Below are 19,666 nucleotides of genomic sequence, written 5' to 3'. Positions count from 1 at the left end.
TAACGGGATCGGGTGGTCAGGCTCGCTGACTTGGTTGATGCATGTCATTGTATGCGTGGATTGATGCTCATGATGTCAATCACTGGATTATCTGGTCAGACTTGATTATTTACACACCGCCATCTTATAGCTGGAAGATTGCTGAACGCAGCGTTAAACAACAAACAAACAACACAAATAATACTATCGCGATGCTATCAGAGTACAATCACATAGTGAAAAAAGCCCCAATAGCCACCCCTATCAAGCGCTCAGGTTGGCTTGCTCTGTCTCAATTATTCATAGGATGCCATGATTGAGCAGTAATTTTGCTGACTGTGGCATTAAACTTAGATCGTACATTCCTTTAAAGTGTCAATTGCCATACCTTTCATGACACAGACGGTCTATAATGTCACAATATTTTACTTTCATGATTTCGGGGTCATGGGTGGCCCAGTTGTCAAAGGCGCCGTGATTCGCTGTGCAGAGTTGCGTCCCTTGAGCACGCCAGAAACCTATGATTGTGGGTTCGAATCCCGGTTCGCCCCGATTATGTTTCTAGGTTTGTCAGCACCATACCTGTGCTCGTGGGTTTCACGGAAGTGGTAAACGTCTGAGACCTGCATCACTTGGGGCTTTCCTCCCACATTAAGCTGACATGCCGCGATATAACTGGAATACTGTTCAAAGCAGTGTGAAACCCAACTCACTCACCCATTCAATTATTCATAGGATGCCATGATTGAGCAGTAATTCTGCTGACTGTGGCATTAAACTTAAACTTTTCTCACTTCCTCAGATCGTACATTCCTTTAAAGTGTCAATTGCCATACCTTTCATGACACAGACGGTCTATCATGTCACACTATTTCACTTTCACGTTTTCCCTCATTGCTCCATTGATGGGCCTATGTCAGCATACAGGGGGAAAGAATTGATTTTCCACAGTTAGTACTTGGCCCAGCATCAGTGTCACTATCTATAGTGTAGATGGGTGGTCTGTTTCATGGAGATGATTGTTGATGGGGCGTTGATTTCCTTCCGAGATAAAGGCTGATCTGGATCTTCCAAGGAGGTCTCTATGGTACTTGCATTTGCTTGTTGAATACTTCCCATGTCTTTTCAGGTAACCTTCAGTAAGGTCATGGTGACCTCATGGTAGATTTGTCTGCAGGACATGGAGTCCCTGCTTGGTTAATGTTTGCATGGCAGTCTCTGTCTTGTTGCATGGAGTGTCAGTTTGGGGTGGAGTATCAGTTATCTTCTGTTACTACTTGATAAAGGCTTAGTGAGTTGGAAATAGGCTTTTGCTGATGGTTGTGATAAATATGCATCCATTTCTCGGGCATCTGACCCAGGCTCCTTGCATGGTTCTGTAAATATCACCCTTGTGTTTGATGACTGCAGACAGCGTTGGATAAAGGTTGCCTGCCCATCTTCAAAGTTACCTGCCCTCATTCAGACATTATAAATACTTTAATGTCACAAAAAATTAGAAAACTAAGCTTATCTCATCTTGGTTCTGTAGAAATAATGCAAACAATTACTTGAGAATCTACGAGGAGTTATTATTAAACTGAATACGTAAGTAGTCTTTAAATTATCTGTCAGACAGTTGGGCAGATGAGGGAAAATTTCATGCAACCTGACAGAAAAGTTACCAGCCACGGGCAGGTGGTCAGGAAATTATTTCGAACACTGATTGTTTTTCACCTTGTTTCCTTTCTTCAATGACTGTGAAAGTATTGGTCTTCAGCAACCCATGCTTGTCGTAAGAGGCGACCAACGAGTTTGCTTACTTGATTGAAGCATGTCCCCATGTCCAAATTGCGTAGATCGATGTGCAAGATGTCATTGACTGCTGGATTGTCTGGTCCACACTTGATTGTTTACAGGTTGAATATTGCAGAGTTTGGCGTTGAAAACAAGCAGACAAACAAAACAAATGATAACTGTTCCCACATTTGCACCTTGTATGGGGTATTTGAGTCTAAGTAGTGCTCCAGGTGCTCCCTAGTCCTGAGTTTGAGTCCTGTGTGTCTTGTTGCAGGCCAAATCTGAGGATGAAGTCAACACTGAGAAGGCCTGGATGGACACAGAGAAGGTCTGGCTCGTCCACAAGGGGGGATTTGCAGCCTCACACCTCCTCAAAGCAGACCCAGGGTCACTTCCTGAAGGAAAGGTCAAGGTCAAGGTTGAAAGTTCGGGAGATGTGTTGGAAGTGGATGAGGACGATGTTGAAAAGGTAAGTTGAAGACTTGTTTGTGATGGCAGGGATAGGGTGGCCCTGTGGTCTTAAGTTGCAACAACTGTGTGTGTTTGGATCTACTGGTCGTGGCCCTATCTTCTCTTGAAACATTTCCTGTTTTGGCCTCATGATGAACAAAAGCAATGGCTTTTTGGTAATATTTTCAAAGCATTGAAAACAAATAAAGCTTCAAAAAATGTTCTGTGGATATCATGCAAAACAAATGAAAAACACTGTTTTATTGGAAGGCTTGATTTTCAGTTTCATACTGACAGCTTTTCGTCCACACGATTTCGTAATCACATGGTGTTTTCTTTAGAGAATGATTTGTAAGAATTTTCTGGTTTCAGGCAAACCCCCCTCAGTTTGACCGCGCTGAAGACCTGGCGTCGCTGCGTTACCTGAACGAGTCGAGTGCCCTGCACACGCTGAGACAGAGATATGCTGGGAACCTCATCCACACCTACGGCGGCCCCTCCCTCATCATCCTAAACCCCATGCAGCAGCTGCCTCTGTATTCAGACAAGGTCGGTCACAAAACCATCGGTGCCAGAGTGTTCGGAGTTTGGGCCTAAACTTTCTGGTCAAATTTTGAAATGATAATTTCATTTCGATTTCAACCTTTTTTTTTCATTTCCTTTCTTGATTTGTCGACAACCGTTGTGTTTGTAACTTTTTAAGATATATATTCCACAGGTTTTAATTATAGTTGTTTAAATAATGTATGTTTTATCGATAGTGATTGTAAATGATTTTTTAAAAACATTTTACTTATTTCTGGTCGGTGGAAAAAACACACTGCTTTTTTCTTCTTCTTTTCAAATTTTAATTTTCGGCAATTTTTTGGCAGATTTGTAAAATAAAATATTTTAAAACATTTTGGCTTACTCACAATATATATGTTGTTCATCGTGCAGGTTGTCCAGATGTTCAAGGGGTGCAAGCAGGAGGACATGCCTCCCCATGTGTTCTCCATGGCCCAGATCGCCTATCGGGAGATGTTGAGTTCGCGCAGGGACCAGTCCATCATCACCATGGGCCGCAGTGGCGGCGGGAAAACTATCAACGCCAAACATATCCTTCATTATCTCACCTTGTCAGCCGGCAGCATCTACAACATCCTGAATGGTGAGTTTTGTGTTCAGCATCTACAACATCCTGAATGGTGAGTTTTGTGTTCGGCATCTACAACACCCTGAATGGTGAGTTTTGTGTTCAGCATGTACAACATCCTGAATGGTGAGTTTTGTGTTCAGCATGTACAACATCCTGAATGGTGAGCTTTGTGTTCAGGCCTGTTGTCCAAGGATCTTAGCACTAAGATTATTACAGCTTGTTGCATTTCTTTCACATTGCCAGACCGTGAAGATTCCGGGGTAGAGTTGGTCTTCAGCAAATACTTGCTGTAGAAGGCGACTATGCCTGTCGTAAAAGGTGACTAACCGGATCGGGTGGTCAGACTCGCTGACTTGGTTGATGCATGTCATCGATCCCAATTGCATGGATCGATGCTCATAATGTCAGTCACTGGACTGTCTGGTCCAGACTCAATTATTTACCGACCGCCATCATATAGCCGGAATATGGCTGAAACAACAAACAAACAAACAAACAACATCACATTGCCATACTCTTGTGTGGATTCTGGGTTTGAATTGGTCCACAGCAATCTGTGCTGGTCGTAAGAGGCGATTTAGAGGATTAGGTGGTCAGACTTGGTGACTCGGTTGATAGTGTGTCTCCGTACCCTGACACCTTGGAGCATCTTTCACAACATCAATCACTTCATTGTTTGGTGCAGACTTGATTATTTTAGGATTGACTTCCGATAGAATCGAAAACTGATGTGCAAACTGTATGAATCCGTGTAGTTACCGCCAGATTCAAACACTTGTTCCCTGAGAACGGGAAGACACAGTTGGAAAATGCAGGTTAGAAATGAAACACGAAATTTGTGGAACCCAGCGAGGGGAAAAAAAAACAGGGGAGCGGGCCTGCACGTCTGCTGTTTCCTTCCTTCTCGACCCTCGGTCTCAAAAGGTCATTTGGACAATGATTATGCATGAATTTTGCTAAATGTGAACAGAAAGGTTATGCTCTCTCTTTTAATATTGGGATTCCCAGACATTCTGTAGTAATAAAGTAGTTCGCTTCGGTTGGCGTGTCTTAATTTATAAAATTCATTCGGAAATGAATGCAATAACATGTGACCAGTTCAGCTAATCAAAATACAGGAATTACAATAAACACGAAGAAAATTTTAGTTATTTACAAGCCCTGGGTCATGAAGCTGGAATATTGTTGAGTGTGGCATTAAATAAAACAAGAACGACTATAGTAAAGTACCCGAGCTATGCTTACATACTTCGTGTTGAGTTGATGGAGTGTCAAGTTGACAAGATTACGTTGGATATCTAACATTTAAATATATACCATCTGTTTGTAGTGGACAAGTTGACCGCCATTATGTCACTCATGGAATCTTTCGGCAACAGTCGCACTCTGCTCAACACTAACGCCAGTCGCTACACACAGATCACCACGCTGGACTTCGACCACTCCGGCCAGATCAACTCGGCATCAATACAGGTAGGAGATAGTGTCCAGTTGGGGTGACGGTCAAGGGCATTGTGACGCCCCTTTAGCTGGACAGTTATTGTAGTGTGGTCAGCTTACAACCTAATGGAGATCAGCGTTAGAAATTGGCACTAGTCCTGTAGTCCTTACCAAACTGCCCAATAGTAAAGGTATCCTAAGGACTAGTAGAAATTGGCCCATTTGTTATCATTATAAGGACTAGTGGACAAAAACTGTTAGTTTCTAACCCTGGGATATTGAGTCTTTTAGCTTCGTACCAATTTCAAAAATACAAAATACATTCTTCGCTGTTGATGTAAACAACACAAGAAGTTAAGAAGAGACAATTTTTTCATATGATGATAGTTAATCCAGTCATGGTCAGAATAACTATAGTCATTTGAAAAAAATGGGTGTTCTTTTACTTCTTTTGAGTTGTATACATTTTTACCTAAGAATAGACTGATTCTTGACACAAAAAGGGAGTCTATTGTCTGGTAGCCTTTTTATGTGGATATCTATGAAATTAGGTTAATTGTTCATTCTCATTAATATTCATCATGAAGTTCGATAATAAAAATAATGTGTATATTCAAAGTGCACCAAATCTACATCCTAATGCATGCACAAAGTGCTACACTATTAACTCGGTCAACGGGTCAGCGCATACTCGATTTTCATTCTCATCTCCCTGGGGAGTCTGTGGGTCCTGATGGCAGCCTAGTGATTTACTTTATTTCAAACACTGCCTGTCACACTGTGATAAAAAAAAAAATACTATTCAAAGTGGCATTATCCCAACTCGCTCACCATTGATCAAGGTATTTATCATGTCTGTGTGTTCAGGTGCTGATGTTTGAGAAGAACCGCATCGTGCGTCGTCCGGAGGGGGAACCAACCTTCCATGTGTTCTACTACATGTTGGCTGGGGTGGAAGCACAGCTGAGGTGGGTGTATATTGTCATCTCTTCCTGGTTCATTAGGGGGATTGCTTAGTGGTTGAGGCTTTCATTCCTCACTCGAGACCTGGGTTCCATTTCCCACTGTACCCGTGAAGATCCGGGGTAGAATAAGTCTTCAGCAACCCATACTTGCCGTAAAAGGCAACTATACTTGTCGGAAGAGGCGACAAACGTGATCGGGTGGTCAGGCTCCCTGACTTTGTTGAAGCATGTCATCGTATCCCAATTGCGTGGATCGATGCTCATGATGTCAATCACTGGATATTCTGGTCCAGATTTGATTATTTACAGCCTGCTGTCATATAGCTGGAATATTGCTGAGTGTGGTGTCAAGCAGCAAACAAACAAACAAACTTCCAGATCCATGTCATGCTGACATCCCACATAAACACATGAAGTCTTCATCCATTGATTACCAGCCGGTTACTGACAGGTCATTGTGCAGACGGAGCTGTGTGCAGACAGGTGGCAGTGTCTCTAGGCAGATCATGTGTCCTGTGTCACGAGTCCTGTGTCACGTGTCCTGTGTCACGTGTCACGTGTCCTGTGTCACTTATCCTGTGTCCTGTGTCCCTTATCCTGTGTCACGTGTCCTGTGTCCTGTGTCACGAGTCCTGTGTCACGTGATTAGGACAGCTACAATCACAGGAGATCTTGAGGACCAGAATATGGACTACTATCCATCATGATTGTTCTCTTTTCAGGAATGAACTTCAGCTTCAAGTGTTGAATGAACACAACCTATTCATGACACCACTTCAGAAGGTAAGGAGTGATGACTATTTCATCATAGAGTGTTTCACATGCATTTCTTGTGGTTGTTTTGGTAGGGTCTAAGATTTCAAAATTTACAAGGGTTTGAAATACGAGCATACCCTTGGGACAGAAAAACATTTGTAAATTTTCAAATGTCTACATGTCTTAGGTTTTTAAGGGTATGTCTTTGAATAATTTTATATTACCTGAGTACTGAGACAAGATGAAAATATATTTCCACCATGTGATATACAGGGGTCATGATGCCTTGTTTTCACATTTGCCATCATTGCTTCAAAACGGGATGTGTGGCGAATGGTCTTTGGTCAGGATTGGTTGATATCTAATCTTAAATGATTGCCTTTACTTGACCCTGACACGATACGCCTTCCTAGTGTATCGATAAATATGGCGACACTTGTGTCATGATACGGTACATATCGAGGTACATATATTCCATCTTTTCCGTGTTGACAGTTTAACAAGTGGTTGTTGCTATCAACCTGTTTGTGTTAATTTAGATATTTCTGCAGTGTTTTTATTTTTTTCTCTCTCCAGCCCGATGACCGGCAGAAGGCCAGCCTTCAGTGGGGGAAGGTCATCCACGCCCTCCAGACCATTGGGGTCTCAGACGATGAGTCCAAGGCCATCTTCTCCGTGCTGGCGGCCATTTTCCATCTGGGAGTGGCAGGAGCGACAAAAGGTGAGATGACTGGGACACACTCCACGATGTGATGAAATTGCATTACACTAGCGACAGACTGCATATCACGTGACCAGATTGGTCTAGTGATTGTTAACAAATGCACTAATTCTAAAAGCCTTTCAGTGTGATTTAAAGATTCTTTTGTATAATTATAAAGATACGCTTTGACAACTGCTACAGTGAGGAGTATGACAATATGTATTTACACCTCATAATGGAGCCATGAAGATCCTGGTTAGAATTGGTCTTCAGCAACCCATGCTTGTCTTAAGAGGCAACTAGCAGGATCGCATAGCCAGGCTTGCTGACTTGGTAGATACATGTCAAGGTATCCCTATTGCATGGATTGATGCTCATGATATCAATCACTGGTTTGTCTGGTCCAGGCTTGATTATTGACAGACCACCATCATATAGCTGGAATATTGCTGAGTGCTGCATTAAACAAACAAACAAACACTTCAGAATGACCTTTGTTGCTAGTTATCCATAGGGCTTCGCTGCACGTGAAACTAAACCCATTGTAAACAAAGGATAAAACAAGACTTCCGTTTTTACCAAATTTCTCATTGAGAAGCCATTGCTGAATGAGTTCCTGATTTCAGGAAGCAACAACAAGTCTCAGTTCAACAAGCCGGCAGCAGCACAGAAGGCAGCCTCCCTGCTCGGGACCACGGTGGAGGAGCTGGCCAGGTCCATCTTCACCATGTCCGGCACCTCCACTCTCACACGCAGCACCTCTATGAGGTAAGGGCAGACAACTCCAGGAAGCTTATCAAGCTCCTCACAGCGATAGCCCATTCACGGAGCTCTCTATACTGTCGCTGCCACCAGTCAAAACTCCCTACTGTGATATGTGGTCACAACCATGCTTGGAGTTGAACTCGAAACCGTCAGACCATTATGCTTACAAAAAAGTGATGACTGCCGTGATGTCAAATACTCTTACCCTAACTAAATTATTTTCTTTGTTTGTCAATTTGACTTTCTATTTCATTTTAACTATCATTTTATTGGTATAGAAAGTATGTAAGGAGGGTTTCGAGTGATTTTCTCTGTTCATCTGCAATTTTGCACCAATGTGATCAAGCAAACAAAAAGTTAAATTCATCTGTGAAAGATGGTCAGTCGTAAACCATTTAAAAAATAAATGTATTGGCATTCCAAAAGACATAAACAAAATTAAACGTTACTACATTTGGGGTTAGAGGGCAAATTTTAAGATTCTTGTAATGGCCGCGTCCACACTGGTGGCAGCGATGTTACCGAGAGTGTAACGAAGGTGTCACGTGCTGGGAAGGAGCTTGGAAGTTTATGTGTTGCTTCCATTATTCCTTTGATTTAGGAGGTCTTACAATGAATAGTGTGTATTCGTATGAGTTGAAAACAGTTACTAATCCTGCTGAAAGAAATTATGATTACCGTATCCGACATTATAAGCGCCCTGCTCTAATAAGCGCCCATGGCGATATTTGCTAATATATTGGCTAGTGAACAAACTCTGTTAGCACCCCTTCCGATTGATCAATGTACACAAGACTTATTTATTCGTGTATAATATGTACTCGTGTGTTATATGGACCCTTAATTACGGGCAATTCAATTCTGGAAAATATATCTGTCGTGTATAATACGCACAGACTTTTCTTTTGTATCATTTCAGGCTGTCAGCATAAACCACAAAATTTACCATCTTTAAACTCTTTTTTATTTCTCACCAAAATTATATTCTAATAAGAGCCCCTATTTTTAATTTTTGAGAGTGCCCTGGGTGCTAATTATGTTGAATACAGTAGGCTCTTCTCATGACAAATTTGACTTTTACTTCATACTACTTCATATGAACAGACATTCATCAATGTATATTTATGTATTTCCCACTTGAACAAAATCTATGAGGTAGGGGAGACAACTCTGATGACTTGATGCCTTGTCAAATAAGAGCACACTGTGTGAGCCGATGGGTCTATGCTTGTTCATTTCCACAAAAATAAAATATGTTTTGTAAATGTCTCTGTTGACTTGGATTAGAATCTCTCAAATTGTCTGGTATTGCAGGGTTGGACCAGGGTCTGAAAAGTCGGGTAACCTGAGTTCCGACTCTGGAGCTTCACCTTTGGAACATCTAGAGGCCTTTGTTGTGGGGCTGTACTCCGATGTCTTCAACGCTGTGGTGTCCCTCATCAACAGGTAAGGGAAGTGAGTGAGTGAGTGAGTTGGGTTTAACGCCGCTTTTAACAGTATTGCAGTTATTTCACGGTGTGTCAGCTTAATGAGGGAGGAAAGCCCGAAGTGATGCAGGTCTCAGATGTTTACCACTTCGGTGAAACGCAGGAGCACGGGTATGGTGCTGACAAACCTAGAAACATTATCGGTGTGAATTGGGATTCGAACCCACAACCATATGTTTCTGGCGTGCCCAAGGGACGCAACTCTGCACAGCGAATTGTGGCGCCTTAGACGACTGGGCCCCAATGGGTAAGGGAAGGAATTGGCAGTGTGGTCTTTTCTTCTATGTCTTTAAGTATCAGGTTACATGCTGTAGTATCAATGAAAACAGTTGGTTTATGGAATTAAGTACTAACTTCTGTATGGCTTCAATGCACTGTTTCTCAAGCAAATCTCATGCAGTTTCATCCATTCTTCTGGTTTAACTCCCCATGGGGATTCCATGTGAGAATCGGAAAAAACTGAACGCTCTCCTATATTCCCAGATCTCTGTCTTCCAACGTACGGACACAGTTCTCCATCACAGTGGTGGATGCACCAGGCTTCCAGAACCCGTCGACCTGTGGGCGGCAGAGCGGGGCATCGTTCGAGGACCTCTGCAACAACTACGCCCAGGAGAGGCTGCAGCTGTTCTTCCACGACCTGTCCTTCACCCAGCAGCAGGACAGATACGCACAGGTGGGTCACGGCAGGTCAAGGTCAAGGTCAAGGTTAAGGTTAAGGTTACATGTGTCACCAGGCGTGATCAGGAGGGCAAGCGATCGTGCGAGAGTACAGTGAGGCTCTCGCGGCACTGCATCCAAAATCTTCCCTGATCATCACAGGTCAATATATTGAAAATGCAAAAATAACTTTTTGATGGTAGATCTAGTCTAAAAGATTATTCTTTTGACATCGGTTCCATTCTCCTCAAAGGCAAACATTTGTTCAATGTGCGACGCCATCTTGGAGTACAAGGCGAACTACCTCTCGGGCTCGATCGCGAGTACAGGCGTGCGCTCGCGCGGCTAGCCGTGTTCAACAGAGCGTGCTCGCATAATATCTCGAGCGCCCGCCCTCCTCAACATGCCTCTGATCGTGAAGGTTTGCTTTAACAATTGGAATGGGCTTGTAGGCTGTGAGGTCAAAGGTTAAGGGGAGTGCACGAAGGTTCAGCTCGTAAAATCCTGTACACAGCTTGTGACACATGGAACAAATTATCGTTAGACTTAATTTCTGTGACGATTAGGTCTGTCTTGTGATTGGTAATTTGTCATAACTGCCAACTATCCCAAATTTATTACTTAATCTTAATTATTACTTTGCATCTAAAATATGAATGTACGACTTCTTCCTTATTTCAGCAGACCCGTGAAGATTCCGGGGTAGAAAAGGTTTTCAGCTACCCATGCTTGCCGTACAAGGCTACTATACTTGTAGTAGGAGGCGACTAACGGGATCGGGTGGTCAGTCCCGCTGACTTGGTTGATGCATGTCATTGTATCCCATTTGCGTGGATCGATGGTCATTATGTCATTCACTGGATTGTCTTGTACAGACTCGATTATTTACAGACCGCCGTCTTAAAGCTGGAATATTGCGGGATGTGGTGTTAAACAACAAACAAAACAACCCTAATTTCAGCGAATACGGTAGATATGTCATCTTATACCCATGATCATCAAGTAAATATCCTCCATATGTTTTCAGGAAAACATTGACTGCGACTTTGAGTTTGTGACTAACAGCCCAGCAGCACTCGTGTCACTCATAGACAAAGCTCCACAGCAGGGCACGGTAAGACTTGAAGGAATTGTCACATGACTTTGGAAGTTATCGAGCTGTTAGGAGTTATGTCCCTTGGAACATGAGCTGACACAGTTTGGGTAGACCGAAGTGTTTGGTGTTTTTGTTTGGGGAAGGGAGTGCTACTGCAGAGTCACTTGTTGCTTTGATAATTTTAAAATGTGAATTATACGAGGAATTTTAAGATTCTGTGATAAAATGTGTAGTCCCCTGCAGCCCTCTTTTCTTAATAAGAGCTGAATCAGGTTTGGGATCTGATGACAAATTTAGCTTCGTTTATGGTGTGGTTATATCTCAGTGAAGTGGATTGTTGTTCCTGCCATCAGCCACTGTTTTTTTCTGATGCTGACTCCATTATCTACAAACTAGAAGGTCGGGTAGCCTAGTGGTTAAAGCGTTCGCTCGTCACGTCGAAGACCCGGGTTCGATTCCCGACATGGGTACAATGTGTGAAGCCCATTTCTGGTGTCCTCCGCCGTGTTATATCTATAGTTTTAAGCAGTAATCAATTCCAAAGTAAAATTCCCTCATCCCAACTGGTGATAAGTGTTGGTGTATTCATGTTCCCAGGTACGCACTTCCACCCAGGACCTACGGGATGCTGAGAAGAAAGGGTTGCTATGGATACTGGACGAGGAGGCCATCTTCCCTGGCGCCACAGAAGACAGCTTCATGGAGCGATTCTTCTCCCAACATGGAGAGCAACCTGTCAGACGTAAGTTACAGTCACCATTTCCATGAAGATACCAGGTTAGAAGTAAACAGCGTTAGAAATTGGCACTAGTCCTGTAGTCCTTGCCAAAATGGCCAATAGTTGAGGTATCTTAAGGACTAGTAGAAATTTGCCCTTTTTAAGGATTTTGCTGTATGTTATTGTTATAAGGAATAGTGGACTAAAACTGTTAGTTTCTACCGCTGGTAAAGCATAAAAACCTCCTCCTGGTTTTGACTGAGAATGTTAGTCCAGGGCATCAGGGCATTGGGTCGGGCCTTTAGCCCTCCACCATTTTCCCTCTGCTATGGGCATATATTTGCCATCAAGAAAGAGGAGGAGGTTTTTATCCAACTTATTAGCAGTTTAACTGCAAGAAATACCAGAAAGAATAAGAAGACACTGGGATACATTATAGTGAAACAATACAGTGCATAGTGGTATGAAAGGAAAGTTGATGAAAGCATGCCAGAGAAAGACAATGTGCAGCATGTGCACAACTGAAGTAATGACATGTTATATTGAACACCCTTTCATCACCTGCTTCTAGTGGTTCAGTGGGAAACCAATGGGTTACGAAACTAAATGCGATATAGGTTAAGGATGGGTTCCCTAGGGCACACGTTCACTAGATGCAAATGTTCCTGGTTTCAGGTGACAGTCTGTTGAGGAAGGGTTCCCTTGGGCACACATTCACTGGATGCAAATGTTCCTGGTTTCAGGTGACAGTCTGTTGAGGAAGGGTTCCCTGGGGCACACATTCACTTGATGCAAATGTTCCTGGTTTCAGGTGACAGTCTGTTGAGGAAGAGTTCCCTTGGGCACACATTCACTGGATGCAAATGTTCCTGGTTTCAGGTGACAGTCTGTTGAGGAAGGGTTCCCTAGGGCACACGTTCACTGGATGCAAATGTTCCTGGTTTCAGGTGACAGTCTGTTGAGGAAGGGTTCCCTGGGGCACGTTCACTGGATGCAAATGTTCCTGGTTTCAGGTGACAGTCTGTTGAGGAAGGGTTCCCTGGGGCTCACGTTCCCTGGATGCAAATGTTCCTGGTTTCAGGTGACAGTCTGTTGAGGAAGGGTTCCCTGGGGCATGTTCACTGGATGCAAATGTTCCTGGTTTCAGGTGACAGTCTGTTGAGGAAGGGTTCCCTGGGGCACACGTTCACTGGATGCAAATATTCCTGGTTTCAGGTGACAGTCTGTTGAGGAAGGGTTCCCTAGGGCACACATTCACTCGATGCAAATGTTCCTGGTTTCAGGTGACAGTCTGTTGAGGAAGGGTTCCCTGGGGCACACGTTCATCCTGAACCACTTCCAGGGCACCAACCCCGTACAGTACAACGCCAGCGGCTGGCTCAAGTCCTGCAGGGACAGCCCCATCTCCAGGAACGCCACTGTCGTGCTGCAGGACTCCAAGAAGTAAGGCTGGACAAGCAACACAATGTTTTTATTGATTTCTACCCGTGAAGATCCGGGCTAGAATAGGTCGTCAGCAACCCATGCTTGCCGTGAAAGGTGTCTATGCTTGTTGTAAAAGGTGACTAACGGGATCGGGTGGTCAGGCTCACTGACTTGGTTGATGCATGTCATCGATCCCAATTGCCTGGATAGATGCTCATGGTATCAATCACTAGATTGTCTGGTCCCAACTCGATTATTTACAGACCGCCGTCATATAGCTGGAATATTGCTGAGTGCGGCGTAAAACAAGAAACCATCCAACCATCCATCTTATTGATTTATGTTTGGTATATTTCAAACTTTACTGGATTTTATGTTTTAATGGTCTGTCATTAATTCAAATTTCGTAGTTAGAAAGCGTTTAAAATGGTTTATCTTTGTTACTTAGCATTTTAATTGTTTTCTGAAAAAGACAAAAATTGTAATAATGTTTTTCTAACTGTACATTCCATAACAATTGGTCCATTATATGTTTTTAAGTTGTTTTGTCCCATAACTGTTCCTAACCTTAATTGGTATTTTGTCTTCAAACAATTAGCTGATAGCTTTTTATATAGGGGCGGTCAGGTAGCCTAGTGGTTTAGGTGTTCACTCGTCACACCGGAGACCTGGGTTCGATTCCCGACATGGGTACAATGGGTAATGCCCATTTCTGGTGTCCCCCGCCGTGATATTGCTGGAGTATTGCTAAAAGCAACGTAAAACCATACTCACTCACTCACTCACTCATTATGGTAGCATCTGGTTTAAATTTCATTAGAACCCCAGAAATAATTGCTTCAGGACCACTTCAAAAATGTTTATTTAGATTTGTTTCAAACTGGCGATTGCTAAGGAGCAACCTCTGCTTGGCCCCGTTCCACAAAGCGATTTTAGCTTTGTTCTCGACTGTCATAAGTCCATGCTAATATATAGGGATGATGATGGTCTTAGCGCTAAGATCGCTTGGTAGAACGGGGCCTCTGGTCGTAAGAGGAGATTAAATGCCAGGCTCGTTACCTTGGATGATGGCGTGTCATCATACTCCAAATGCGTGGATCGTTGCTCATAATATCAATCACTGGATTAACCTGTCCAGGTTCAATTATTTACAGGAACCATCATAACTTGAATATTGCTGAGTGTGCATAAAACAAACACGTGCACACATCCATGTTTTGAACTGACGACTGTTTCAGACACAACATGAGTACGCTGTTCACCAGCGTGAAGGCGCCCGTGGCCGGTGTAGTCAGTGGGTCTATTGTCGGGATGGAGGGAACCACGTCGCTGAGGCGGGTTGGCAGCATGAGGAGGACGTTCATGTCCGGCACTGCTGGGCTCAAGAAGAAGTCTATCTGTCTACAGATGAAGTTCCAAGTGGTGAGTCCTTGCTATCCATCATCATAATTTTTTTTTTTAAACTTACTGCTTAAATTCTTTAAATTACACCATCATTACAGCGATTTATGTATTGGAGAAAACACGCTCACGAGGTTTTGTAGACAGAGCATGCCCTGGGGAGAGGGAAAAATCAAGAGGGCATGCTCTGTCTACCAAAACCGAGGGAAAGTGTTTTTCCATGCTTATTAACCGAAAAAAGAAACTTAAAACAACATTTATCAACATTTTTATGTTTCGAACATACTTTCCATGAACTTTAGGAAACTCGCGTAAAATATCTGTTGCTGGCGTACGGATCTTGAAAAGGACACTCTAAAAACCAGTGAGGCTTATCAACACCTCTGCAGCCTCATGGTACACTCACAGGGCTACAGATATGAAGGTTGCGAGTTCGTTCCTCGGGAATATATAGAAAACATTTGTCATTTGATTTTACATTTCATTACATGTTACAATCTGAACGGAAGTTATATTAATAAAATACCCAGGACATTATATAAAATCCCTGGGATATTTATGAGATTTAACCCGACTGGAAAGTAAAACCTCACAATAGGTTTTAATGCCTATAGAAAGAAGTGTCTTACTTAATGGCAATCCCAATGAATAGGTTTATAAGTGTAGGAGAAAACACACCTCTGTTTGGTGAAAAAATGTATAACCAGTAATGGAGGGAATAGCATGAGGACTATTCTGACCCGAGGGTTTACAGTTTCAACCAAAACCTCGGAGAAGGGATTTCTCTGACTTACATACCGTTGAAACAACGTTTATTAATATTTGTTTAATATTATATATAAATTGTGTTACGACAGTCTGAAGAAATGCCCATAAAATATATCTGGCCAGGAAATATACGCTAGACATGATATTTTTCAATGAACCACCTATTTTCAACCAGTTATTAGTACAAAATCTTCCGGGGCACAGGTGGCCCAGTCATCTAAGGGTCCGCAATTCGCTGTGCAGAGTTGCCTCCCTTGGGCACGCCAGAAACCTATGATAGTGGGTTCGAATCCCTGTTCGCCCCGATTATGTTTCTAGGTTTGTCAGCACCATACCCGTGCTCGTGGGTTTCACTGAAGTGGTAAACGTCTTAGACCTGCATCACTTCGGGCTTTCCTCCCACATTAAACTGACACAACGTGATATAAATGGAATACTGTTAAAAGCGGCTTTAAATCCAACTCACTCACTCACTCACTCACAACTCAAATCCTATATCTTTCGACCTTCTGTCTCCAAAGGACTTCTTATTGTTGTGTGCTTTGAGCATGCACTATGCATGGATATGTGCGCCATACAAATAGACTATTATTATTATTGCTGGTTCTAAATGGGTCAGGTGGTCAGGCTCTGTGACTTGGTTGATATGTTTATCATCATGTCCCAATGGTCAGTGGATTGTCTGGTCCAGACTCGATAATTTACAAGTTGCTGCATATGGCTGGAATATTGCTGACTGTGGCATTCAACATTAATCACATACGCTGTTTTCTTCTAGGATTCTGTGATGGAGACCATCAGGAAGACGAAGTGTCACTTTCTGCACTGTATTGTGCCGCAACACTCTGCTGGCTTGTGTGAGCTCAAGTCCTCTTTGTCAAACGCCACCAAGCCTAACTCCCATGATGAGATCCTACTGAATGTCCCACTTGTCCGAGCACAAATTCGTGGCTTTGAGATCATCGATGCTGTCAGACTTTTCAGACAAGGTAAGAAAATCATCATCTTTACAAAGAAATATTTATCCCCTCCGCTGAATAGAAAGTTGTCTTTTCATTTGGTTTTCAAGTATGTTATCAGCGATTTGAGTGATGCAAAAATTTAGATTTTCATTCTCATTTTCATTTCACCAAGTTGTGAACTGAAGTCGAACAGTAGTCAAAGGGGAGGTAACTCATATGACAGAATTAGTACAAGCTCCTTTCCAGTGCTTGACACATTCGTCACACTCTCGGTTACATCGCGGCCATTACAAGAATCTTTAAATTTTATGTCTTTGGTTATGCCATCATTGTGAATTTTTGAAAAGTTTACGGCTGACTATATTTCCCAGATGAATTTACCTTCTTGTTTGTTTGATCAAATTGGTTCGAGATTGCAGAATGGAAAATCATCGAAATTCCCCCTTACATTCTTACTATACCAATTACATGATAGTGGAAATGAAATAGGAATTCAAATGGGACAAACACAGAAAATAATTTAGTCAGCGTAAGTGTATTCGGCGTCATGGCAGTCGTCACTTGTTTATGAACATAACAGTCCGTCGGTTGCGAGTTCAACTCGAAGCATGGTTTTGGTCACCTATCACAGTGGGGAGTTTAGACTGGTGGCTGCGATAGTATAGAGAGCTCGCGGACGGGCTATCGCTGTAAAGAGCTTGCGGACAGTAGTCAAAGGGGACATAATTCACATGACAGAAGTTGGACAGTAGTCAAAGGGGAGATAACTCATATGACAAATCAGACAGCAGTCAAAGGGGACATAACTCTCATGACAGAAGTTGGACAGTAGTCAAAGGGGAGATAACTCATATGACAAATCAGACAGTAGTCAAAGGGGACATAATTCCTATGACAAATCAGACAGTAGTCAAAGGGGATATAACTCCTATGACAAATCGGTCAGTAGTCATAAGGTAGATTAGACATGACTACAGCATGCATTGATGTTGTAAACCGTTATAGAAGTCTATTATCTACTTTGACAGGATTCCCAGATTATATGCAGTTTTCCGAGTTCAGGCAGAAGTTTGAAGTGCTGGTTGCTCCCAATGCTCGCCCGGATAAGGATATGGATGAGAAAAAGGTAACTGAAGTTAGTCAACAGTCAGTATTGAAGGCCTGATGCAGGTAACCTGGGCTATTGAAAGCGTTACTGAGAATGCAGTGTGGATAACTCATGACTAGAGAGTACAGATAATCAGAAGTATTCTTGATGACACTGTTGTCTTGTTAGAACTGTAGGGATGCAAGTCTGGCACAAGTGGGTGAGAATTGATCCCAGGCAATCTATACTGGTCCTAAGAGATGACTAACCGGATTGAGTGGTCAGACTATGTGACTTGTTGATTGTGTGTCATCGTACCCCAACATTATTGATTGTTGCTCAGAATATCGATCACTGGATTGTCTGGTCCAGACTCAAATATATACAGGCTGCTGTAATATAGCTTGAGACCTGTGAAGATCTGGGGTAGAATAGGTCTTCAGCAAACCATGCTTTCCTTAAAAAGCGACCATGCTTGTCGTAAGAGGCGACTAATGGGATTGGATGGTCAGACTAGCTGACTTAGTTGATGCATGTCGTATCCCAATTGCGTGGATCGATGCTTATGATGTCAATGACTGGATTGTCTGGTCCAGACATGATTATTTGCAGACCGCTGTCATATAGCTGGAATATTGCTGAGTGCGGCTTTAAACAACAAACAAACAAACAAACAAATCATATAGCTTGAATATTGCTGAGTGTGGCATTAAGCAGCACGCAAACCAAAACATATGTGGCGAGGAGTTCCAGGCTGTCTGAGCACTGATGCTCAGCCAGGAGAAACCATGGCAACAATTTGAACTACATCTAACTCCATCTGTAATACAAAATTACTGTTGGTACATCCTGCATTGCAATATAGACATTACAAGGTTGTGTAGAAGGAAGCCACAGAACTGCACCAGGAGATCCGCAAACCGATCTTAGCTCTAGGGATGGTGGGGTAGCCTCGTGCCTAAAGCATTGCTCGTCGAGCTGAAGGCCCAGGTTTGATTCCCGAAATGAGTACACTATGTGAAGCCCATTTCTGGTGTCCCACACTGTGCTATTGCTGGAATATTGCTAAAAGCGTTGTAAAACCATACTCACTCACTCTTATCGCTTCGACTGTCATAGGGCGGTCGGGTAGCCTAGTGGTAAAAGCGTTCGCTCATCACGCCAAAGATCTGGGTTTGATTTCCCAAATGAGTACAATGTGCTAAGCCCATTTCTGGTGTCCCACACTGTGCTATTGCTGGAATATTGCTAAAAGCGTTGTAAATCCATACTCACTCACTCTTATCGCTTCGACTCTCATAAGTTAGTGTTAAGGGTAGGACTTTGATTATTGGCTGATTTGTGTGTTGTGTATTTCAGGCAGTGCTACAGGTCATGGACAATCTGGATATTGACAAGCTTAGCTACAGGATTGGGCTCAGCCAGGTAAGTCAGCGGTCCTATTAGAACATGTATCAGTAGTCATTAAGTAACCCCTGTAGTCCATCGAGCAAGGACGTTGTTTAAAGAGTTGTCCCCCTTGTGTGGATGAGGAGCCCGGTCCCCTGTACTGCATGCTTGATGTGAGACACGACTGAGGATTGTGTGTCTTATTACCAAGCCCATGTTTGCTGGCATGGCCTAGATAGGATTATTTAGGGGCTGCCTTGACAATGCCAGATTGCTGATTGTGGCATAAAATAACATCTATTCACTTCATTGACATTACCTGTTGTTAGGTCATGCTGACATTTGCTATATATATATATATATATATATATATAGAGAGAGAGAGAGAGAGAGAGAGAGAGAGAGAGAGAGAGAGAGAGAGAGAGAGACGCTGACACACACACACACACACACACACACACATTAATCTTGGATGCAATGTCACACACACACACACACACACACACACACACACACACACATTAATCTTGGATGCAATGTCACACACACACACACACACACACACACACACACACACACACACACACACACACACACACACACACACACACACACACACACACACACACATTAATCTTGGATGCGATGTCAACCCCCCTTTTAACTTCACCTAGTTCTAGAGAATATAAATATTTTTC

At 42.9% G+C, this 19,666-nt stretch overlaps 1 protein-coding gene across 3 annotated transcripts in view; it reads left to right on the top strand.

The window, feature by feature from the left end:
- LOC139456221 (unconventional myosin-XVIIIa-like) overlaps positions 1 to 19,666 on the top strand; it is a 153,069-nt gene that overhangs the window by 77,704 nt on the left and 55,699 nt on the right. For all 3 annotated transcript variants that reach the window (XM_071237806.1, XM_071237804.1, XM_071237805.1), the window contains exons 2-18: positions 2,033 to 2,227; positions 2,581 to 2,757; positions 3,148 to 3,358; positions 4,677 to 4,819; positions 5,654 to 5,754; positions 6,474 to 6,534; positions 7,084 to 7,228; positions 7,837 to 7,978; positions 9,290 to 9,421; positions 9,946 to 10,138; positions 11,150 to 11,236; positions 11,816 to 11,960; positions 13,220 to 13,379; positions 14,600 to 14,783; positions 16,309 to 16,519; positions 17,521 to 17,618; positions 18,939 to 19,004. In XM_071237806.1, the coding sequence (XP_071093907.1) occupies positions 2,033 to 2,227; positions 2,581 to 2,757; positions 3,148 to 3,358; positions 4,677 to 4,819; positions 5,654 to 5,754; positions 6,474 to 6,534; positions 7,084 to 7,228; positions 7,837 to 7,978; positions 9,290 to 9,421; positions 9,946 to 10,138; positions 11,150 to 11,236; positions 11,816 to 11,960; positions 13,220 to 13,379; positions 14,600 to 14,783; positions 16,309 to 16,519; positions 17,521 to 17,618; positions 18,939 to 19,004 (2,451 nt within the window). The remainder of the gene's footprint in view (positions 1 to 2,032; positions 2,228 to 2,580; positions 2,758 to 3,147; positions 3,359 to 4,676; positions 4,820 to 5,653; positions 5,755 to 6,473; positions 6,535 to 7,083; positions 7,229 to 7,836; positions 7,979 to 9,289; positions 9,422 to 9,945; positions 10,139 to 11,149; positions 11,237 to 11,815; positions 11,961 to 13,219; positions 13,380 to 14,599; positions 14,784 to 16,308; positions 16,520 to 17,520; positions 17,619 to 18,938; positions 19,005 to 19,666) is intronic.

Source organism: Haliotis cracherodii, unplaced genomic scaffold (genome assembly GCF_022045235.1).
Source record: "Haliotis cracherodii isolate W230 unplaced genomic scaffold, xgHalCrac1.p SCAF_11, whole genome shotgun sequence".
NCBI classification, from domain to species: Eukaryota; Metazoa; Mollusca; class Gastropoda; order Lepetellida; family Haliotidae; genus Haliotis; species Haliotis cracherodii.
Note: the sequence above shows the minus strand (reverse complement) of the source record. Positions and strands in the feature narration are given on the sequence as shown.